Raw genomic sequence first — 25,210 nt, forward strand, 5'->3', positions numbered from 1 at the left:
CAGAGGAATGAATGAGTAACTTTGGTAATAGGGCTTCGCTTTCTCCCAAGGGTGGGCGGGGACTTGTTGCAGACAGTATCAATTTACATTTTCGCACAGCGGAAAATGCGGACATTGACGGAATGTTCAAATGAGCAAAGACTATTCAAACTCCAACTACCAAATGTTCAAATGTAAACATACCCACACAAGACCTTTTAAGTAAGGAATAATTTATGAAGGACTGTTGAATTATTGAAAAATAATGCACACCCGAGGTGGTAATGAGGTCACGACGTGCAGCGGAGTGACAGTTACACCTCGGGTGTGCATTATTTTTCAAGAATTCAACGGGCCAGAGTCAAGTATTCTGATTATACCACAGTTACCACAACTTAGGACATCGTTCAGGGTTTTATCTCAAGACATTTTCTGGTTTTCGTCCCTAAAAACTTCTTGTGAGTGGAACTACACGGATTCAGCGTCTTGCTTTGATACAGTCTGAGCCTTCGTCACTTTAGAACTAGCATCGGAGGACTGTGAGGCTTGCGCTGCTTTACCTGAGCACTTTCTGGAGTAATAAGGTAGTGTATGTGTGTGTTTTTTAACCTATGTTAAGTGCATCAGATGTTGTCTTTGTTTTAATTGGTTATTTTATTGTGGTAGCCTGTAGGGCGGCTCTTTGAAATAACTGAAATAATTTGGTTAAGTGATATGGAACCATTATGCGGTCAAGACCTGGAACTACTTTATAGCTGTGCATTTTGTCGCTGAAATGCACATAAAACAGTATAGAATTGATTTTGACTTGATGCAACAGTAACATCTGTAAAAAGTTTATTTATATATAATTTATATAGGGCTCAATTGAAATATTCTGCCTGTGATCCTACTTATAGAGTACAGTCATCTCTTTGAATTTCTAAAGGCAAACAAAGCCAGTTACTTTTTCCTACAATCTAAGAGTAGATTTTAGAACAGATTTTACACCAAAGAAAAACTGATTGCTTGGTCCATAATAATTATGAAAAGTTGCCATAGTTCCTCCATTACTGTCCATAGTGTTAAGTGATATTTGTAACTTGATCACAGGTAGTCACTGGTAAAACCAAGCATTGCTCCTCACTAAGAAAGGAAGTAACTTCAACAAACCAAACTATAGCATTTATGTTTATGTTGTTTATAATGGTGTGCTGTACAACATGGTTTAAACTCATTAAATCACCAAGGCAAGAGACACTAACTGTTTCATAGGGTTTTTCCACAACCAAATTCGAATGAGTTTCATGCCACGCGTCCCGCAGCGCTGTTAATTAATGATTTGCGCTGCGTGGGCGAGACTGCTCTGCACTCACGCAGCTCTGTTTATTAAGCTGGCTGATAATTGATACAGGTAGTGGCTAGTGGTGTTACATTCCATTTCTCATACAATACAGAAACAGATGCATTGCGCATAATCAACGGGAGTTGGCAAATCTCTGTAGTCGCTCTTGTGTGACCTCTAAAAAAAACTAGCAATATGTAACATTGACATCCATCGTTTAAAAAGGATACTGCAGTCCAAATTCTAAATATTGTCTTCCCCGCCCAATCCTCCCCAGACTCTATGATCACATGGGTTGCCAGGTTGAGGATTCGCAACAGGAACGAGCAAACTGACAATGGCAAGCAATGAGCCTTACACTGCAAGTTGATCAGCTAATGTATATGTTTGCAATGTTTTTACAGTTTGCAAATTATAAACCAGCTCATGGATTTTTTTTATAACTGTCAATGTTATTGCTGGCTTCCATGGCTGCAGTGTGCTGTGTTTGAACGCTAACTTGTTTAAAATCTGGCAACCCTGGTTTAAAGCAGTTCAATGGAAAGGAGGCGGCTAGAACCGGCCTGGCAATATAAACAATATTTTAATGATAAACTTAAAAGACAAACACACACACACACATGACGGACATGTCCGTAAACGATCTCTCTCTCGTCGCACCACCGTCCGCAATCGGCCTTTATCCCTCTCGGAGACTTAATTAGCCTGATAAGGGACCGGGTGTGTATAATCATGACCCGGCCCCGCCCTCCGCCATGTCACACCTGGGTTTCGAAATACTATTGGGAAATGGGCAGGATCACACAGGCCAAAACACAAACAGAAATTCTGGCCCGGAACGGACATTTCAAAGTAGAATATACTGGCTATAGTATTTTTTTCGTAGAAGAAATTAGTATTTCAACTTAGCATGTTTCCTAAATACCTGATAACATATTATGATAATTTTATGCTTTAGTACAGTAAATATATTACATATTGTGTATGTGTATGCACTCGCGAACAGCCTTTAATGGGCTGCCATACGATGGCGTCTCTGTGAATACGTGTTTGTATATGGTGAGGTCCCTTTCGATTCATACAGGTGTCCCATTTAACTGCATGCAGTACAAGTGTACAACTGACTGGTGCTGGCAAATCTTATGATGCGTCATGGATATTAATGAACCATGTGAAATGCCAATAGATAATAGCAGAGCTCGTTATAGCAGCACCATCCCTAAATGCATACAGGGGAAACACTGATCAATGTTTTCCTACAACTTCATTAATCTAATTTTTAAGTACTCTACTGGATAATGCAACAGCACAATGGATACATTCGAGTGAAAATCTTCACAGAACAAGAAGCTAGTTTTCTTTGCACATTTTATCTGGATTAAGATCTCTTTTGTGTTCACTTTAAGATGGCGCCACACTAGCAGACTCAAAACAACTAGTCAAGGGTGTCACACATGCAGACTAGCAGTCTCTTCAGTCGGAGGTACAGCAATTCTGTTCCATTGTGCGGTTGTGAGGAAAACTCTACGTAGAGTCAACCCACGGAAGGCTGCTGGACCAGACAACATTCCTGGCAGAGTGCTCAGAGGATGTGCAGACCAACTAGCAGATGTTCTTACCGACATCTTCAAAATCTCTCTGAGCAGCGCTGTCGTTCCAACGTGCTTCAAGGCCACCACCATCATCCCCATGCCAAAGAAGTCTTCAGTGTCCTGCCTCAACAACTACCGTCCCATCGCACTCACACCAATCATCATGAAGTGCTTCAAGAGGCTCGTCATGAGGCACATTAAGGTGCCTCATGGCACCTTAATGGTACCTCTTGCTGTCTGGCAAGAGGTACCAAAGCATTCGGGCCCTCACGGCCAGACTGTGTAACAGCTTCTTCACCCAAGCCTTCAGACTCGTCAATACTCAGAGACTGGTTTGACTGACACACACACACACACACACACGTCCTGAGTTGCACTTTAATTACTGTCACTTTATAACTGTCTGCTACCTCAATAACTGCTATGTGCATAGAACACCATCTCATAGTGTTATGTTTATGTTTTTAGAAACTGTCATCTTTTTGCACTACTGTGTAATGGTCGGCGCTGCACTGTCTCTCACTGTGCATACTGTCCTGTTCATTGTCAGACATTTCTTGTACTGTCCCGTACTTTTTGCACATGTTTGCAAGTGCACTTTATATAGGTATTTTATTTAGTTGTGTAGTCTCATGTGGTCCTGTGTTTGTCCCATGTTGTTTTTATGTAGCACCATGGTCCTGGAGGAACGTTGTCTCTTTCGCTGTGTACTGTACTAACTGTAACTGGTTGAAACGACAATAAAAACCACTTGACTTGAATTCCATGAAAATGTCAAAAATACCATTGAAAAATAAATTAAGCAAAAGTAACAAAAACCCTTTTAAATTGTTCATTAGATGTATATTTTACTGTGTTATAGCGCTATAATGGATTTTTTTTTTAGGAAATGGCATTGTTTATCCACCTTGTATGAGGGGTGCACCTAAAACAAATTAAGACATATTTTATAATTGCAAAAGAGGGATCGAAGGACTATTTATTTTCACTTTGTTATCAAAAATAATTTTTCAGAGACAAGGGATTATCTGAAAAATATGCACACAATTTTTTTACATTATAGGAGCCACATTTATTATGTTGCTGTGTCACGTCCGTAACATTTTAATGGTTACGTTTATTTCAATCAAACAATATTCATTCCAAAAGTTGATACTTTCTTTACAATGTAACTTTTATGTTTATGTAAAGTATGATGAACAAATGTTCTCCATTTGTTACTTGAAACACTTATATGAGTTACAGACATGACGTTAAAGATGTTTCATATCATATGAATGTCAATGAGAGAATCACAAACCTCCACCGCTTGTTCTTTACCATGATGTTTGTGATAGATCACTGACTATTGCTTTGATCTGTGACTTGTTTCAAGCTACTGAATTCATAGCTAGCATTTGGGAAGGGACAATATTGACAAACTTTTCTAGTTGAACTGTAATATAAGAAGCATAATCTAATATTGCTGTGCTACTCTGCATGTCCCGCCTAAACTTTACACCAGCCAGGACACCACTCGCTTGTGCAGCGCTGTCTTAGGCGGTCAATGCAGACTTTAAAGGGTTTGTTCACCCAAAAATGAAAATGATCCCATAATTGACTCACACTCAAGCCATCCTAGGTGTATATGACTTTCTTCTTTCAGCCAAACACAATCGGAGTTATATAAAAAAATATCCTGGCTCTTCCAAGCTTTATAATTGGAATGAATGGTACTTTAGATTTTGAAGCCCAAAAAAGTTATCCATCCATTAAAAAAGTAATCCACATGGCTCCAGGGGGTTAATAAAGGCCTTCTGAAGCAAAGCAATGCGTTTTTTGTAAGAAAAATATCCATATTTATAACTTTATAAACTATAATCACTTGCTTCCGGTAACGGCCGTCCGAGTGCTCACAAGAGAGTCGAGTCCCGGCGTAACACACAGGCGTAGCGTAAGCTCCATCGAGAAGTGATGAACACAAAAGTGCAGAGGATAGAGGAAGCCAGTGAACGCGCGGATGGCCGTTACTTGAATATTATATGTTTTGGACAAAATGCTGCCTGTTTTAGATGCAAAACATGACAGAAGACGTACGCTGATTGATATCTTTCTTCTTGAACTTTCCCCACTACGGTCAAGTGTAGTAGTAGTACTGTTTGTGTTTGAAGGTCCCTTTCTCTCGACTTGTTCTCATTCTAACCAGTAATTTTTAACACAGACAATTAAATATGAAGATTCAAATGCAAACAAATACTGAAACGTCCTCAGATGTTTGTGAGTGACACTAAAATACGGGAACTAATACAGAGTGCAATTCTATACCCTTAAATACAGGATGAGGTGGCAACATAACCTGTCTATTCAAGGATCAACTGTCTTTTCATAGTATGTATGCACACAAAACCAATGTTCAATTAAGTTGTTTACTTGCTGGATGAAGTTAAGCAACAATCACACAAGTAAGATTTTTTAGTTGGAATATACAGTTAACAATACATATGAAGAAGACAAATTACTGTTTTAGTCCATGTCAACATACTGAGAGAAGACAGAGCTTTCAAATGCTTTTTTTTTTTTTTTTTTAAGTGTTGAAACAAACAACATAAAAATATCTACAGCCCTCCTCGCTGTCAATCTTACAGAGTGCTGTCCATCTTACCATCGTGTGGAGACGTAGTCTGTGTAAGGAGGCCGTGAGCGGATCTCTCGAGCCAATCCAAAGTCAGCGATTTTCACCAGCTCTGGACCCATACACAACAAATTCTCCGGTTTCATGTCACGGTGAAAAAATCCTACAGGATCACGCCAATGAGAATGTTATCATCAACATACATGTGATGAGATTATCAACATGCACATTTTTGACTGAACTCAGTTGCTTCCACCCAGTGCAAAGAGACTCAGAGCCTTCATAACACCTTTAGAAAGTCATTAATAAACAGAACACAAGACTGCAATTAAAGGGTTAGTTCACCAACAAATGTATGACTGCAGCAGCTCTGAAATCGTATTTGTCGTTGCGTTGTTAACACCATCCAAAAGCAACATATTTTCATTCAACCTAAGAAAATGATGATAAGATTTTAATTTGTGGGTGAACTTTTCCCTTAACATCAATCATAATCGTCAATACAAATTAAAATGACCAATTAGTTAAGACTAATCACAGATCACTACTTCAGGATGTACTTGTGGATTCTAATAAATGGTCATTATAGTTCATATCAAGTGTTATGAAGGTCCTTAATGAATTAGAAAAGAACAAATGAAAGTGTAACGAAATAGAGAATCTTACCATGCTTGTGTACAAATGCCAAACCAGAGATAACTTGAAACATGATGTTCCTTATTTCATTCTCAGTAAACATCTTATTTTCCCTGATGTCAGAGGATTTCACACACAAACGAGACAGAAAATAGGGTAAGGGAGAAAGAGAGGCAGAGGATAAGAGAAGGACAGCCCCAAAAGCATTCCACCCACAGGATTTGTGAGCCTCACTGCTGTTCAGATTGCTTACAGCTCATGTGAAGGTGTAAGCAGTTACATTCGAGAAAGATACTTCTCAAGATGCATTAGCTCTTTGAAGGGGTCATACCATAAAAAAACATTCAAAGAGATCCTTGTTAAATGGAAACATGCTTTCAGAACAAGCCACTGTCCACATTTACACATCAACAATGACAATTTGGTGTTCAGAAACTTGGCCCATCCAGTCATGGTGAGTTAACACAGAGGAAGAAGGATAGATTCTGATTTCTAAAAAGCAGAAGAAATTATGATTTGAGTAATATATGGTCAAACTTGGTGCTGTTGCTGGCTGTGTGTAGCACCTGCTGCTCTGCAGATCCTTGTGAAGAATCCCAACGTTAGAAACAAGTAGCTTAATCTGCTTGGTTGTGTTCTTAAAAATCTGTTCATTTACATGAACAATAATTTTCGACATGTATTATTCTTGGTTAAACTTTTTTAGGTTTATGACCCATAAACAGTCAGCGTGACTGTTTTTACGTAAATTTGTTGTGATATATACGGTTTATAATATATTTCTTTTTCTGTGGAATACAAAGTTATATCTAAAAAAGTAAAGCATGAACAATAGATAATATGAATTTGGCATAGACATCATCTATGTAATATATATAAAAAGTGAGTTATATTGTTTAGAACTGCCAAAACTCAGCACACTGATGCAAACTTCACAACACACAACAGGTTTTCATGTCAGTGAGTTTAGCCTATGTAAGACGCATTTTAATTACCACAGAAGCATGTCAATTCTTAACTATCACCAAATCGCAGAATGAGACGCTTTTGCTGCTTCACGGTTGCTTTAGGAAAGTGGATAGCCACAGTCTACCGGCATATAAATATTTTGGACGATGAGAGTTTAAGAGATTTAATGCCCATTGCAATGAATGCAACCTATGGGGTGACAAGTTATGTCAATTATTCAAAATTCCACTTAGACTTTGAGAAACATTTAATGTAGCTTGAATTGGAGATATTTTAGTGAATTTCTATCTTTATACAGTGGAAGGCTCTGTTTGGAAAATGTTAATAAAGCATTTATTGTAATATGTTTTTTTTTATACATATATATAAATGCATTTGGACAGGAAAAGTATATATAGTGTCAAATTTCAGCACTTTCAAAATCTGCAATGAATTGCAATTAACTACAAAACCTTATGCGATTAATCGAGATTAATACATTTATTGACTGAAAGCATTAGTATTTTTTTAACTAACATTAAATTCAACTAATGTTAATACATAGAACCTTTTTGTAGAGTAATGTTTATTTGCAGCAAGATCCCTCATTTTAACAGTTCAACTTACCGAGGGAGAGAGAGAGAGAGAGGCACTATCTGTCAATAAGGCATTTGAAAAATCTTTACAACCATTGAGATTGTATAGGGCGAAAAAAATAAAAAAGGATATGACCCCTTTAATCGCTTATGATACATTGCATTTGATGGGACGTCATGGGCCTTTACTGTTTTACAGAATTGACTTTGTACAACAGCCGAGATTCACACATCCTGTAACCAGAGATACAAGTACAACTGAGACTTCAGCAGTCGTGAACATGTCTGAAACTGGATTATTGGACATGAATATGATGGCCCTGTGACCTACCATGCTTATGAATAAATGATAGTCCCTGCAATATCTGAAAGCTTATATTCCTGATCACTGACTCAGGGAACAATTTGGTTCTGGAGACAGAGAATTAGCACAGCTGTCAAATAAGCAATGTGCTCTTTACACAGACACAATAAGTTCAAAATATTCAGAGTCATGTCAAGTGATACTTAAAGCATTATTTGAATATCAAAGACATCATGAACAGAATGCAGGCAGATGAATATGGAATCATTCATACCTGTCTTTCATCAGCTGGTAGAGGTTTTCTTTCATATATTCAAAGACGAAGTACAAATGATCATTCTCTCGTATCACCTCCTTTAACTTAACCACATTAGCGTGATTCAGCTTCTTCAGTGACTGCAAGATACAGATGAATAATTATAGTTCAAACAGTCAATATACAGTCAAACTTGGCATGCCGACATCGGTTACGAGACATATGAGAACCAATGAAGTCAAACCTGTCTTGAAACATCCAAGTTGTGAATGAGATTTGATATGGTGGAAGGGGAAATGTTTAATTTACATCAAGCTAACGTGTGACATCAGAAGACTTTGAATATAGTTGAATGGACTACTTTTAGGATACGTTTATGGTGTGTTTTGTCATTCTTGGAGATTCACAGCCCCTGGTCAAGGTTGGAAATGAAAGTCATAAGAGTTTGGAACAACACATGAGGGTAAATGATGACAGAATTTTCATTTTTGGGTGAATTACTACTTTAGCCCTTTAAGCTCTGAGGGTGTTATTAAAGATTTCCTGTTTCAGCGCACACCCAAAATTAAAGGCTTATACTGTGTGTGTGTGTGTGTGTGTGTGTGTGTATGTGTGTATATATATATATATATATATATATATATATATATATATATATATATATATATATATATATATATATAAACAAAAAAAGGGTCAAGGAAAACTTTTTAAATGTTTAAATGATGTAGATTATGATCCATTCTGAGACTCTGAGCCTAACAAACTACTAAATAAATCTGAAAAAAAAAGAAAAATGACCCAAATATTTTCTTTTATTCTTATTTGACATAATATATATCTGGATATAAATAAAGTGGCTCCTAAAAACTGCTTTTGTTTTGTTCCCAATCACATAAACTGCATCAGAGAAATATTTTGTGTTGATACGACAAAGCAATCAGAAGTTATAACATTAAAAATAGAATTTATCAGTGTCCAAAAACAGCTCCATGTGCCCAAATGCCTCTCAAAACAAATCAAACATAATAATTGTACATAAGAACCAATTACACATGCGAACACAACAATGACTAAAGGTTTGTATAGCATAGAGGAATGATTTTAGTAATGAGTACATTTTGACTCAATGAGTCTTCATCAACGAGTCTGTGTCATTTACATGGTGACCATATGTAACATTGTGCTTCATGTGGATTATATAATGATCCATGCATCCGATTATCTTGTGTGAGGGCTTGTTTGAAAGATAATCACCCCCTCTAAATAATGTTTTGTGATATTTTATGTTCCGTTTATTTTACGTGAAGTTATAAGTGAAAGCGTGTCATATAAGCAACACCAACATAAATGTCAAAGACATATACTTAGCCATTACTCGGAATAGTCTTGTCTGTCAGTAAAACAATAGGCTGGTTCCTTTCCAACAACATATGCCACATGGCTATTCGATGATTGTGATGTTTTTACTGATTACAATAATATGTACAGTGCAATTTTTTTTTTTAATAAATGATCAAAACAGAACACTTCTGAATTGTCTGCAAATTTCAAAGCACTTGTTCAGTTCATACGACAAGATTTCAAATTATACCAAGTTTAGGTTGGTCAAGACTATAATTAATACTTAGAGCGGGCCCGCATCCAGTCTTAAAGGGCTATAAAGCCTGTATGCCAATCTTCTTACCTTGACCTCTCTGAGATTCATGCACTCCTCCCAGGAGTAGAACTTCCTCTTCATTCTGTGAGAAACACAATGACTTCATGATTTCTTTTCCCAACAAACAACCAAATCAGCCTGATATCTGAATCTACCACTCCATTATTAACGTTAAATTATTAATGCAAAAACATGTTATTTCACATTTATGAATCATTTTGTACTTACAATACATCTACTGTTCAAAGTTCCAAGCTTAAACAATTTTTGTCAAATGTTTTATTGGAAAAATGTGTTTAAGGGTTTGCTTTCTACTGCAATAACATTTTTAAGGGACTGTTGGTGCATTTTCAACACTACATCTATTATTTTATCATTTAAAACATAACTAACTAATAACTAACTAATGCAAAGACATTTAGAATTTTTTTTGTGTGACTTGTGTCTTTAATGTATGGCACATTTTCAAAACAAAAGTTATTGTTTTATACTTTGAAACCTAACAAATATCTTTTTTGAGAACAATGTGTGTGTATGTGTGTGTGTGTGTGTGTCTAAAGTATGCGGTATTGGAGAGCATTTTCGGTGGAGGAAAATGGAGGTTTGGTGGAGGTTCTTCTCACTACAATTGTACAGAGCAGTTATCGAAGTTACCGCAGACTTTATCAGTTCAAACCAGTCTGGCCATTCTCTGTTGACATCTCTCAACAACAAGACATTTCCATCCACAGAACTACCGCTCACTGGATGTTTTTTGTTTTTGGCACCATTCTGAGTAAATTCTACAAACTGTTGTGCGTGAAAATCCCATAAATACTCAAACCAGACCGTCTGGCACCAACAATCCAAAAAACTGAGATCACATATTTTCCCCATTCTGATGGTTGATGTAAACCATAACTGATGCTCCTGACCCATATCTGAATGATTTTATGCATTGCATTAGATAATCACATGGATGATTGTTGGTGTCAGATGGGCTGGTTTGAGTATGTGTAACTGCTGATCTCCTGGGATTTTCACACACAACAGTCTCTAGAATTTACTCAGAATGGTGCCAAATAGGGATGTCCCGATCAGCTTTTTTGGCCCCCAATCCCGATCCTATATTTAAATATCTTTTCAAGTCCTGATCTGATACTTGTATTTGCCTAGATAATAGAGCTGCAGACTGTTTTTTTTTTGTTTGTTTACAAAAATAAGATACATTCAAAAATAAGAAAAATATATTCATAACAAGCTCTAAAACTGCTCCAGTGAGAAATCATTAATATCTACGGTCTGTTTACTGTCTTTGAGTTTTGCTGTAACACAAATCACTAATTATTAAGCAAATGCATTAAGACATGGTGTCGTTATTGAAGGTTAAACGGTTATATTTATTATTAGTGGTATTGAGACCAACCTTAATCTGATTTATATTGGGATGAGTGACTGATGATGAGATATTGATGCACTTGATTGAAAAGAGAGTAAAGCTAAAAGCGCTCATGACTGGTCAAACAGTTTTATCACTCAACACAACGTCTAATTGTCACAACTCACAACATGTATCATGTATTTGCATGTTTATTTGTTGTTTAATTTGTTTTAAAACCTGTTAACAGCCTATTTACTGTGCAACGAGTCCGAATAACTACCATAACGACTCTAGAAAATGGGCAAATTAATATTCATACACGTGTAATTCTTACACATTTTCAAAAATAAACTGGCACATTCATCTCAGTTACATCAGGTCTGAAAGTTTAAATTCGTGAATGCTTAGAATTGCCAACAACTCACCATCTATAGGCCATTCTGTCATGCTTCAAGGGCTGAGAAAGCCCTCATTCATTAGAGGAGCAGTGTATGTGAGATTGCCAGCATGCTGCAAAAAAGATCAGCCCTAAATCTAGACACGATCGGCTGATCGCCGGTAACGGATTTAAGACAAATATCGGCTGGTTTGGATCGGTGGCCATTCGATTGAGACATCTCTAGTGCCAAAATCATACAGTGAGGGGCAGTTCTGTGGATGGAAATGTCTTGTTGATGAGAGGTCAAAGTTTACAGTAACTCAGATAACCGCTCTGTACAATTGTGGTGAGAATAGAATCTCAGAATGCTATTCTGATCCACGGTTGGTGCTGTTTTGGTGGCACGAGGGGGACCTACACAATATTAGGCATGTGGTGTTAATGTTGTGGTTGATGTGGTGTAATATATATATATATATATATAATAAAAAATATTCAGATAATTAAAATGCATTACATTCTTGTAGCAGAAGAGTTAATTGAATTCTAAAGTCGTTTTTTGTATTGTCTTGTCAATGTATTGTTTACTACCATATTATTAATCATAAGTCAATCATTGGCATACAATTCACAGCAATCCATTTCACAAGTGAATTTGTCAATCAGTTGGAGATTTATTATGAGGACTTGTTTAAGAGCCTGTCAATCTACACCTGCGTCAGACATGCTTGTGTAGCGTCTCGGGTGCGTTGCATCATAAACATAAAATGTTTTGTTCACGGTTTCAAGTTAAATACAGTTTAATACTCAATCTTTAAACACATTTTGAGATCCTTTAGTTTGCATTTGCGCTCCTTCAAGTGTTTTGAACACAAGAATGTAACGCATGTTTGTGTTGTTCTTCCTACTGAAGTGTTTTCTTCACTGTATAAACTGTGCGTTGCTCAAACAGCTGAAATTTCACTTACTGCCCTCTGGAGTACACAGGTGGTACTACAAGCTTGCATTTCTCAGGAATCTTCCTTATTATGGTGCGATTAGTTTTATTTTAGAGTTATTTTTTGTCCAATTAATTAAATCAACAGCCCTAATATATATATATATATATAATGCAACATCATCAGTGTCCAAATACTTAGGTCCACTATATGCATTTTTTTTTTTTTTTTTCATTTTAATGCCCAACCCTAGTCTATATGAGCTTATCCTCTTTCGGAGAGAAACTAAAAGAAAGTCTTTCTGAAAATCATTTTCAGTTTCATTAAGACAGTAAGTCACCTGCAGCTGATAAACAGGACCAAATGTAGGTCCAAGAGGAATTATGTAAGAGAGAGTGGTGCTGATTGAGACACGGTCTTGGCCACTTTCAACCCTTTCACTGTCAAAGAGTATCAATTTGCATAGTAACCGCCTGTTCCTGCACGGTTCCTATATCTCAGTGGCATTTATAATTCACATCACCTTCTGCACCCAGATGTGTGTGCGCAGTGAACCTGAGGACAGTCAGGGTGAGACGGGTTTGTTATGATACTCACTGTAAGAGATTACACACAAATGCCATTTACAGATAACACACTCCACTTCCAATGGTTTGGAAATCTATCCTTAAAGAATAGAAACTCCCTAAATCAAATTGTTAAATGGTCTAGTAAGCTGATTGGTGTGTCACAGTTTAGTCCAGTGTCCCTGTACACTAGACAGTTACAGCGGATAACTGGCTCAATTTTAAATGATGATGCCCATCCTCTGCACAGGGAATTTCAGCTTCTTCCATCCAGACGGAGGTATATAGTCCCAAAGTGCAGAACAAAGCGGTATAAAAATAGCTTTGTTCCAGCAGCCATCAATCAGAGGAACAAAATGCACAGATGACACAGAAGCTATGTTTATTTATTTTATCTATTTTTTTTTTTTTTTTGTCAAATGTGTATTGTCTGTGTTTGTCGTAAACATTGTGTGGATAACTCTGACACTGCAAAACAAATCTACCTACGGGTACAAATAAAAGGAACCTGAACCTGGAACCTGGAACCTGAACCTGAACTCCAACTCTGTGCTGATGCTGTTTTGGTTTGTTTGTGTTCAGGTTTTTCAAATGTTGAGGGTTTGACATGGATTAGGAAGGGTGTAGTAGACATGAACGAGTTAATGTTTTGATTGTCACGTGATGATGGTGGGGGTGTCGCGGGATTACGTAGGTATGTGAATATTAGTCACCTGTTCACTGATTAAGATAGGTGTGAGGGGGTGAACAGGGGCGATGTATTCTTTGTTGACCACTAAACTTTGTACCATCAAGAAACATCAACCAGCAATAAAGAATTGCTAGTAAAAGATCAGCCACCTCATCGATGTTTTTATTTATGCGTCACAAGTGCATAAAGTCCCTGTCTTAGTCTCTCAGCGGTATCATCATAGGATTGAGTGGCCGCTATATTATGTCAACAAAGAACATTCTCAGCGGACGCGCTAAGCGGATTAAGTTCACATCGCACTACGGAAGACAGGATTCTGCTCAATTAAAAGGAAAGGAATCCTACAGCCACAGAAGTTGAAACGCCAGCGAAACTTGATCAGCAAAGCTCCAAAGAGAAGCAAGCAAACAATCACAGCCAAGGTAAGCCTGTTGGGCTTTGTTCTAATCAGCTGTGCAGTATTGGATTGCACGCAGATTGAATTGTGATCGCTATCTATCCATTGGGGATGATCGCGCGGTTGTGTTATTGTTTGTTGTTTGGCTTCAGTTGATGTTACACAGAGCTCTGGTGTTTAAAGCTTATTGTTGGCGATCCGTTTTGTGTTGAAAAATAATGTCGCGTTGTTGACGGCATTTGTTTACGTGCCGCCGACATTGTGTTATTGGAGGATTTGAATGAATATACGAACATTGTTGACTTGTGAAATAACACAAACATGAGTGAAGTGAGTGTTGATGACGTCACTGGCTTTGAAATGGATTGCGGTAAAAGAGAAACTAAACTTACTGCAAAGGCCTTGGCGAACAAAATTTAAAGTTTGCAAATGAAACGAAAATCAAATGTAAACAAACTTAAGAGCCAGATACCAGAGATGAAAAATCTGATGAAAAGAAAGGAAAATGCCTTCCAGATGCAAACTGAGTTTAAAACTCTTGTTCAGCTTTGTGAAAATGCCAGCAAGATGCATGACATGGTGATTCCTTTACTTCCTAAAGATGAACAGGAAAAACAAAACAAATGGTTTTGGAGTATTATGAAATACAGCAACACATTTAAAGATGCAGTTCAACATTGGTTGAGTGAACCAGAAGGATCATTGGAGAATGTTATGTCTGTTCAATCTTGTGCTGGTGCAATGCAGGAAGAGTTCCCCAATACTCAAGTGCTAGTTCATGCTTCATCCATGGTTATATCAGATAACTTACAAGATGACATCAAACCAAATGACAGTGTATCAAATGTGGGGAGTATATTATCCAAAATTCAAAGCTCAACAACGGAAAGAACATCTGCGGCATCATCTACTTCTTCTGTACGTCTCAAAGCAGAGGCTGAGTTAGCAGCATTAAGGGCACAACACAAATTCTTGAAGGATAAACATGAGCTGGAGGATCAAGAGGAACAGCTACGGAAAAAAAAGGAACAACTTAATTTGCCTGGAGAAATTGCAATTCAAATGGCCAAACTGAATGTTTTGAAATCTCAGAGTGTGTCCAGCAGTAAATCTGACCGTTCAGGAAGGAAACATTTCAACTTAGAGAAGGAACAAAAGAAAATACAAAGTCTTAATGCCAGTGCTAAATTATTTGTTCCTCCAAAGCTTTTAAGAGAAAAAAGATCAATGCATGAGTGTTTGGAATCAGGTGCAAGGCCTAAAGAGAGAATTGTACAACAACGGGTATTTTCACAGCCTCAAGGTGCGTACACACTGCCAGCGAAATCGCGCGCAACAACGACTCAATATCATTCATTTTCAATGCGAGCACAGCGACTTCCGGCGACACGAGCTGTCGCGACCGTTGGCGCTAGATGTGGGCGTGTCCAGCGACGCGACAAAGTTGAGAAAAGTTCAATTTTGGAGCGACTAACGGAAGCGACAGCCAATAGGAGAGACGACGGGAGAGCTCACGTGATCCTTCTCTCTCTCTCTCTCAGGTCCTGCAGTAACGGAAAGATGGATGAAAGGCTAATTCTTGCTGTTAGAAATTTTCCAGTGCTCTATGATATGTCTCTTCCCACGTACAAGGACATTTTTAAGAAAAATACTGCGTGGAAAGGTGTATCTGAGATCGCGGGGATTTTATGGACCCAGACAGAACGGCATTTGCATTTTCGCCGCAGATAAACAGCCGCTCTGGCAAACAGCACGCCTGGTTTCACATTCATCTTTGAAATAAAGCATTTTATGTACTGATTCCATTTATATTTAGTCTTTTCCCTCCAAAATGTTTGTTTTTAGTGGCAAGAAAAGAGATTCGCTGTCAACAGCAATGGAATGACATCCGTGAATATCATTTATAAACGTTACTAGGCAACCAGTAGTGGGAACACCCACTAGCGACTTCACCGCCAGCCACTGGCGACCTGCAGCGATAAAGTCGCTGGCAGTGTGTACGCACCTTCAGCCAGTGGAACAACATCCATCTAGATGCCAAACAGTGGAACGGAGATCACAAGGAAATGTATTAAATTCCCATGATGTATCCAACGATGGAGAGCAAAATAACATATTGGGAATAATGAGAAAGCAAAATGAAATAACAACACTATTGTTAAAACAGCAATGTTTATCATCCTTGCCCAAAAAAGATCTTAATGTGTTTGATGGTGATCCATTACAGTATCATGCATTCATGAGAGCTTTCAAAAATAGCGTTGAAAGTAAGACCGATAACGACAGTGATTGCCTGTACTACCTTGAACAGTATACTGTTGGTTTTCCAAGGGATTTGATACAGAGTTGTCAGCATATTGATCCACAAAGAGGATACATTAGAGCCAAAACTTTGTTGCAGGAACATTTTGGCAATGAACAGAAAGTTGCATCTGCTTATATTAATAAAGCTCTTTCATGGCCTCAAATTAAAGCTGAAGATGTGAAGGCTTTGCAAGAATACAGTCTTTTTCTTAGAGGCTGTGGTAACGTCATGGAGGAAGTGCAGTAGGGCCTATATGTATGATTTGGATATGCCTGCCAATATGATGATAATTATAAAGAAATTGCCCTACAGACTCCGGGATAAATGGAGAACAGTGGCTTGTGAACTACAAGAAAGACACAGACGCAGAGTTTCCTTCATTGATATTGTTCACTTTTTAGAACATCAAGTCAAAGTTGTAACAGACCCAGTATTTGGAAACATACAGGATGTTTCTGTAGTAACTAATACAGATTTGAAGAGACCAAAATCACAATTTTGGCCTGGAATAAAAGGAACTAGCTTTGCTACCACAGTGGTTGCTGCGAGCAAAGAAAATGAATCCGAAAATACAGCAAAGAAAAAGGTTGGATTTGAAATGAAAGAATGTTTCTGCTGTAGAGGTGCACACACATTGGGTATGTGTCCGCAGTTGGGAAAACAATCCCACAAAGAGAAGATTGGCTTCTTGAAAGAAGGTGGAATTTGTTTTGGGTGTTTGTGTATTGGGCACATCAGCAAAGAGTGCAAAAAACGTCTTTATTGTGATGTTTGTGGTCTTAGACATCCTACTTTGCTGCATATCTTTTCCAAAGCAAAGACAACCGATATAACTGAGAAGAAATCAAAAATGGCAGTGGATGATGTCTTAGTATCTAGTGGTCTTACTGGGGCTGGTGATCATGATTGTAAACTCCCGATTGTGCCTGTACAGATCAAGGCCAAGAAAGGCAGCAAAATTGTCACCACTTATGCCTTTTTAGATCAAGGGAGCACTGCTGTGTTTTGTACGGAGAGTTTAATGAGAAGACTCAACCTCACAGGAAACAAGGTGCGGATACTTTTACGAACTATGGGGCAAGAAAATGTCGTAAGTAGTCATGTTTTGTCTGGACTGAAGGTAGCTGGCTTGAATGGCCACAACTTTTGTGAAATACATCAAGTTTATACACAGGAAAGTATGCCTGTTCATAAAGGGAATATACCTAGAGGAAGAGATCTTCAAAGATGGCCCCATTTAAAGAGTGTTCATTTACCTGAGATTGAGGCAGGGATTGAGCTGCTGATAGGGACAAATGTTCCTAAAGCATTGGAACCATTGGAGGTAATCCGCAGCGTAAATGATGGACCCTATGCAATCAGGACAATGTTGGGATGGACTGTGAATGGCCCACTCTCTGGAGACAGTGAGAACAAAATGGATTGTGCTCAGCCAGAAGTCACTGTCAACAGAATTTCAGTTGTGAATTTGGAAGACATATGGCAACAGCAGTTTAAAATGGACTTCCCAGAATGTAGCCAATATGAACAAACTGGCTATTCAAAAGAAGATCAAAAATTTATGGAAATGGTGACACATTCTGTCAAATTTGTTGATGGGCATTATGAGATTGGTTTACCTCTGAGAAAGAGAGTTAAAATGCCAAACAATCGGAAAATTGTGGAACAACGTGCCTTGCATCTAAAGAGGAGACTTCAAAAGGATTCAGGGTTTTTTTCTGACTATAAAACCTTTTTGAAGGATATGGTCTCCAAAGGTTATGCAGAGCAAGTGCCAGCAGAGGATAGGACACGTAGTGATGGAAAGATCTGGTACATCCCACATCATGGTGTCTACCATCCTACTAAGAAAAAAATCTGTGTGGTATTTGATTGTGGAGAAAGTTTTCAGAGAACATCACTTAATGCTCAACTCTTGCAAGGACCAGACCTTACCAGCTCACTCATTGGAGTGATAACAAGATTCCGAAAGGAACCAGCGGTGATCATGGCAGATGTAGAATCAATGTTCCATCAAGTAAGAGTGTCAGCTGATGATGTTGATTTGTTAAGGTTTCTTTGGTGGCCAGATGGGGACTTAAGTCAAGATTTAGTTGACTTTAGGATGTGGGTACACCTCTTTGGAGCAACATCATCTCTTAGCTGCGCAAGCTTTGCACTTAGGAAATGTGCACAAGATCATAAAAAGCAGTTCAACAGGGAAACGGTGGATAAAATCTTACATTCCTTTTATGTTGATGATTGTTTGGTTTCAGTCGCTTCAGTTGAACAAGCGGTAACCTTGTACCAGGAGCTTGTATCCATATGCGCCAAAGGTGGATTTAGGCTAACAAAATGGATGAGCAACAGGCGTCAAGTGCTAGACGCAATACCGGAGGATCAAAGAGCAAAGTGAAGGACTTGAGTATGGATTGGGATTCTCCATCAGTTGAGAGAGTGTTGGGAGTGCAGTGGTGCATTCAGTCTGATGTATTCAAATTCAAGATTGCAATCAAAGACAGGCCTCTGACCAGAAGAGGAATCTTATCCATGATTGGTTCCATCTACGATCCGTTGGGAATTGTGAGTCCTGTAGTGTTGTTTGCAAAAAAAATCTTGCAAGATATCTGCAAAGGAGATTCAGGATAGGATGATGTCTTGCCTGAATTGGTTGTTAAAAAATGGACCACATGGCTGCAAGAACTTCACCATCTGGAATGTTTTGAGCTCCCCAGATGTTTAAAACCTCCCAACTTTGGTGACATCACAAATGCACAGTTGCATCATTTTTCTGATGCGAGCCAGGATGGATATGGAACAGTGACATACTTGCTTTTACACAACATGCATTCTCAAGTACATTGTGCTTTTATCATGGGAAAATCAAGAGTAGCACCAATTAAGTCTGTTAGCATTCCTCGTATGGAGCTCATTGCTGCTACCATGGCAAGCCGAATGGATGTGTTATGGAAGAAAGAACTGCATCTGCAGCTTCAAGATTCTGTCTTTTGGACGGACAGTGCTTCTGTTCTCAAATACATCAAGAATGAGACCTCACGATTTCGAATATTTGTAGCCAAATCGAGTGACAGAAATCCTCAAGGCCTCTCAAGCTTCACAGTGGAGATATGTAGACACAGCAAGCAATCCAGCTGATGTTGCTTCCAGAGGATCAACTGTCCACGTGTTTCTTAAGAACAAGACATGGACCTCAGGTCCTGCCTTTCTTCTTCTTCATGAAAGTAAGTGGCCTGCTAATCTCAAAGAACTTGAGAAGCTTGAAGTGGATGACCCTGAGGTCAAGGAAAGCATTGAGGTTAACTTTGTTCAGCTCAAAGAAGAGGATGATGTGCTTTCACGTTTCATCCATCACTTTTCTTCTTGGTTCCGTTTAAAGAAAGCACTGGCTTGGATTTTAAGATTTAAGAATCTGCTCTTGTCTTTTAGTAAGAAGAGGAAACAACTGAGACTTGATTTTGCTCATTTTAATTCAAATGAACAAGTAATCTCTGTGGAAAGAGAAATGGAGACTTTCAAAGGTGAACTTGCACAATCTCACCTCTCAACAGAAGAACTTGAGACTGCTGAATTGGAGATTATTAGGCTCTCACAAGAAAAGATGTTTCCTGATGAGCTTGCTAGCTTAAAAAGAGGTGAAAGCGTAAAGAAAAGTAGCTACATTCAGGGACTTTGCCCTGTTCTTGATGATGTTTTAAGGGTTGGTGGACGATTGAGTAGGGCATCAATGCCTGAAGAATCCAAACATCCAGTCATTTTGGCCAAGAATTCTCACATCTCGGATATCCTCCTGAGATACATACACCAGGAGGTAGGACATGCTGGTCGTAATTATATGTTGTCCAAATTACGACAAAAGTATTGGATTACTGGTGTAAGTACAGCAATAAGAAGAGTATTGTCCAAATGCATCATCTGTCAAAGACTGAATTCACTTCCAGGATGCCAAAAGATGGCAGATTTGCCATCAGAAAGAGTTACTCCGAATGAACCTCCATTTACCCGTGTTGGGGTAGATTATTTTGGACCTTTTGAGGTAAAGAGCAGAAGAAGCGTTGTGAAAAGGTATGGAGTAATCTTCACCTGTTTAGCCATACGAGCCATACATACTGAAGTGGCACCCTCGTTGGACACAGATTCTTTCATAAATGCACTGCAACGTTTCACTGCAAGACGTGGACAAGTCAAGGAACTTCGATCTGATAATGGAAAGAACTTTGTTGGAGCAGAACGTGAGTTAAGAGTCTCCATAAAGGAATGGAATCAGTGTAAAATCAATGATGTCCTCCTTCAGAAAGGAATTAAATGGACGTTTAACCCCCCAACTGGATCACATTATGGAGGGGTATGGGAGAGGTTAATTAGATCTGTGCGGAAAGTCCTGAATTCTACCTTAAAGGTGCAGAATCTAGATGAAGAAGGCCTACACACCGTTCTTTGTGAAGTGGAAGCTATTATTAATGGTCAGTCCAATTACCTTAGCATCCACAGACTCCAGTGACTTGGAAGCATTAACACCAAACCACCTGTTGCTTTTGAGGACTTCACCATCTTTACCACCAGGAGAATTCAAAAAGGATGATGTTTATGCTCGCAAACGATGGAAACAAGTCCAGTACATGTCCGATTTGTTCTGGAAGAGATGGGTGCAGGAGTATTTACCGCAGCTGCAAGAACGTCAGAAATGGTCAAGAGTCAAACGCAATTTTAAATCAGGAGACATAGTGCTTATAGTGGATAACACAGCACCCGAAACTCTTGGCTTATGGGACGCATAATTCAAACTTTTCTAGACAGAAAAGGATTTGTGCGTCGTGTGCAAATTAAGACTAAAAGCAGCTGTCTGGACAGGCCGATAACCAAGGTCTGTCTTTTACAAGAAGCAGAAGATGGATAACTTCATTTGTTACCTGACTTTTTTTTTTACTTTGACATTGGCCTATGAGCTGGACAAAGATAAACTGGAAATAATACTTTAAATATGAGTATTAACACCTTTTTGCTTGACTTTTTTCAAGATTTTTCCTTTTTTGGAAGAAGAAATGGACATTAGCCTATATGATGTTGTTAATGCATTGTTAATTTGAAAAATTCATGTCTCTAATGAAAATGTAATCATTATTTGATAATAATTAGGGGCTGGAATGTAGTAGACATGAATGAGTTAATGTTATGATTGTCACGTGATCATGGTGGGGGTGTCGCGGGAGTACGTAGGTATGTGAATATTAGTCACCTGTTCACTGATTAAGATAGGTGTGAGGGGGTGAGCAGGGGCGATGTATTCTTTGTTGACCACTAAACTTTGTACCATCAAGAAACATCAACCAGCAATAAAGAATTGCTAGTAAAAGATCAGCCACCTCATCGATGTTTTTATTTATGCGTCACAAGTGCATAAAGTCCCTGTCTTAGTCTCTCAGCGGTATCATCATAGGATTGAGTGGCCGCTATATTAAGGGGTTAGGGGTCAAACACGTTAGTAACCCAAGAGGTCGATTCATTTCAGCCACTTTAGGAGGTAATTATGGTGGAAACCACCAGGACAATTAGAGTAAACCATAGATGCATTTCTCAATACAACTAAAGAGTCCTTTCTATGTGAAAAACAACCAGTTGTTTTTTGTGTTTTGATGTTTACATTTCTGTAAAGAATGTTAATTAGAGAGGACTTGAATGGCTTTATCTCATATGTGTGATAAGAAATAAATATTTCTTTTTTTTTTATCAACAACTGACTGTATAGTACAGAAAAGTTATTAAAAGAGACATTATTCAACGACAAATGGGTTAAGTTTATCTCGTCTTTAGACACACATTACATGGGACAACTAGCCCTTCCACAATTATTAAATAATCGTCTGATCGCATTTTTTTTTTTAAATAAACCAGATTTTTCAGCAAATATATACATTTTAAATAACTCTGAGTTTTAAGCAAACATATAAATGCCATGAATGGAATGTATATGCGTCTCATACTTTTGAACTGACCCACACCACGAACGTCACCCAGAGCAGCTCATGAATTGCACGTAAAGATTAACAACGTCTCAAGAACTATGATATGTGTGCCATCAGCAGAGGCTCGCGCCAAACTCCTGCATTAATATAAAAGTGGTCTAAACTTATCTTAAACTTTGATAGTGAACGTAAAGCAATGTTGTGTAAAGTTAAATCTTGTTGTGGCAAATGTTTCTGAATTCCGGTCATTGCTGGACCATTCATACATATAAGCAGTGTTAATGACATGCAGTGACACAGAGCCCATTTACTCGATTTCTTTTGAGATTATAAAATGAAGAAACGGAACCTCAAAAGGTCTTTCTTCATGAGAAATAAGTGCATGTGGGTTTAAACTGAGAGACTTTAGGACAGAAATATTTTATTAGTGAATATAATATAATATATAATTTTGCTATTCAGGTTGGCTGGGTTCAAAAAAAGAAAAACAGTGTACATTTTAAATGGACCAAGACTAAAGTTGACCAAAAAGACAGACATATTTGTAATGTTTAGAAATATTATGATATTTCAAAAAAAAAAAAAAATGTCATGTCATTCACAAGTTTTAAAGCATTAAAATGGAATCATACATCCCCAATTTATTATTTGATATCTATATTTAAAGTTAATATTAAAAAACGACTTTTTAAGGTGTATGAAACACGAGTACATATTAAGAAATTACCATTTGTTTGATCATTATTTATGACATAAAACAGACAATGAATCGTCCTAATCCATGGGTAAAGGGGCAACATCGGGCTTTAAGTAATGCATAAGGGGCCACATTTTACTCCTTTTGAGATACAATGTTCTGCATTGATTTGGTTCTTGTATTTTTTAAGCCCAGATATTGTTGCATACTCAATTTCCTGAAGTGTATGTGTGACTAATGGGACTATTCTGCAATTGCCTAAAAGGATTGTATTGCTCTACTAGATACTTTTCTATCAGGCATTAAAAACTAAATAAAGGCTGAGCTTATTATAAATGATTTATTTTAACATCTTGTAAGGTATGGCAGAGGATCAGTGGCCTCAGCAGATTCATGAATAAGAAAGAACCCACTGTTAAAACCCCTCTAATCACTGAAATAGTGCCAACTAGTCTCCACGAGCACAATAAATGTATTGACAAAGAGACAATGAACTATTGACAGGAAATCCTCGTGCCTGCTAAGCCCCCCTTTCCCATATGACTCGCCTCACACCGCGTGCTTCACCATGTGAGAAAAGGGCACGTGAAAAGCTGGCAACAGAGAGTGTGTGTGTGTCTTCCATTTAAACCTCGAAAGGTTTATTCTTAAGGAAATACGTGTAATCCCTGTATGTTGTGTATTTCTGAGGTATATCAAACTCGTTAGAACTGTTTCGTTGTGTGTTTTAAACTCTGAGGCCTCATATTTAATAGCCTAAGGGTGTATATCCACTTCTAAGTGTACTAAATACACGTTTCTTGGTATCAAATTAAACCTTACGACTTGTCCTAGCTGAATATGAATATAAGATTACCTTAGAATTGTGTTCTGCTATGTTTTACCATCTTTTGATTTATTCACACCAAAGTCCTGACCCCGAGTCATAAAGGATGCAAATGAGCCTTGACGGGACAAAGGAACCATCTCATGATTTAAAATAAAGGGGACTTTTACGACCTCCAAAGGAATGTTCAGAGTGCAGACCCTCAATTAATTCTTACTGAGAAGGAGAAATGAACCCTTTTAATCCTATATATTCTATATATATATCCATGTGATAAATGTATTGACATGTATCTAATGTTCCATCTCATGATTTTCCTAAATGTTGTTTGGTCTATGTTTTCTTGCAAACTCTAATGGGTTAATGTTTCAGACTTTGCATACTATGGTTAATCGAAATCATATGTGTGGCATATTTGGTCTCTATAACTTGGTATTTTGAAGATCGAAATGACTGTGTACATGATATGTCGATAACAACAACATATTAGTATTACAAGAATATTTCCTAGTTTCTTCACTGGCTACCACCCCTCTTAGAACAAAGAGCAATAAACCAAATTCCCGCCTGGAACTTCCACCCTTCTTATTGGTCGAGCCAATGAGAGGTGGGACACGTTTTCTAAGGTTATAAATTGCATCCACAACGGCCCTTCTCTCTCTCTTGCTTCTTGCCCTCTTGCTTCCTGTCCTCTTGCTTTCTGGTCCTCTGAGCCTTGTGCTCTCTTACTCTCTTGGTCCTTCCTGAGAAGTCCTAATGAAGATGATGCTGAACTAGCAGGCCCCCAAGGACTCCCAAGCGTGCGCCAGGCTACGGCCTTGTCTTTCCATTCACCAAAGATCCTCTGACTCCCACTGGTTCTCTCTCATCAAGACAACATCAAAGATCAACTGGAGCCTCAACAAATTGCATCAGGACAGTTTAATTCAAATGGGACATGCAAGTATCAAACTTAGTCTCATTATTTGATACATTAAGTATCCTTACCCCCTTCTAAAAAGGGCGTGTCAGAACTAATATGATGGTTTGCTCAGGCTGTTGATCTGATGAATTTCAAACAATGCTATAACTTCTTGCCTTCCTGTATTCTGCTTCAGCCCTCTTTCCCTTGGTAAACTGTATGCATGTATGTGTATGTATGTTAGAGTAGTTTAAATGTTTAGTCTAGTTAATAAAGTCTTGTTC

At 38.1% G+C, this 25,210-nt stretch overlaps 1 protein-coding gene across 4 annotated transcripts in view; it reads right to left on the bottom strand.

Annotated features, from left to right (window-relative positions):
- mak (male germ cell-associated kinase) overlaps nt 1–25,210 on the bottom strand; it is a 66,905-nt gene that overhangs the window by 31,331 nt on the left and 10,364 nt on the right. For 2 of the 4 annotated variants that reach the window (XM_052114313.1, XM_052114315.1), the window contains exons 3-6: nt 9,934–9,988; nt 8,265–8,386; nt 6,173–6,255; nt 5,537–5,669 (exon numbers count right to left, since the gene is read on the bottom strand). In XM_052114313.1, the coding sequence (XP_051970273.1) occupies nt 5,537–5,669; nt 6,173–6,255; nt 8,265–8,386; nt 9,934–9,988 (393 nt within the window). Of the gene's footprint in view, nt 1–5,536; nt 5,670–6,172; nt 6,256–8,017; nt 8,098–8,264; nt 8,387–9,933; nt 9,989–25,210 lie in introns of those variants that run through there. The other 2 variants (XM_052114314.1, XM_052114316.1) reach the window with 2 other exon arrangements.

This window comes from Xyrauchen texanus, chromosome 41, assembly GCF_025860055.1.
Source record: "Xyrauchen texanus isolate HMW12.3.18 chromosome 41, RBS_HiC_50CHRs, whole genome shotgun sequence".
NCBI lineage: Eukaryota > Metazoa > Chordata > Actinopteri > Cypriniformes > Catostomidae > Xyrauchen > Xyrauchen texanus.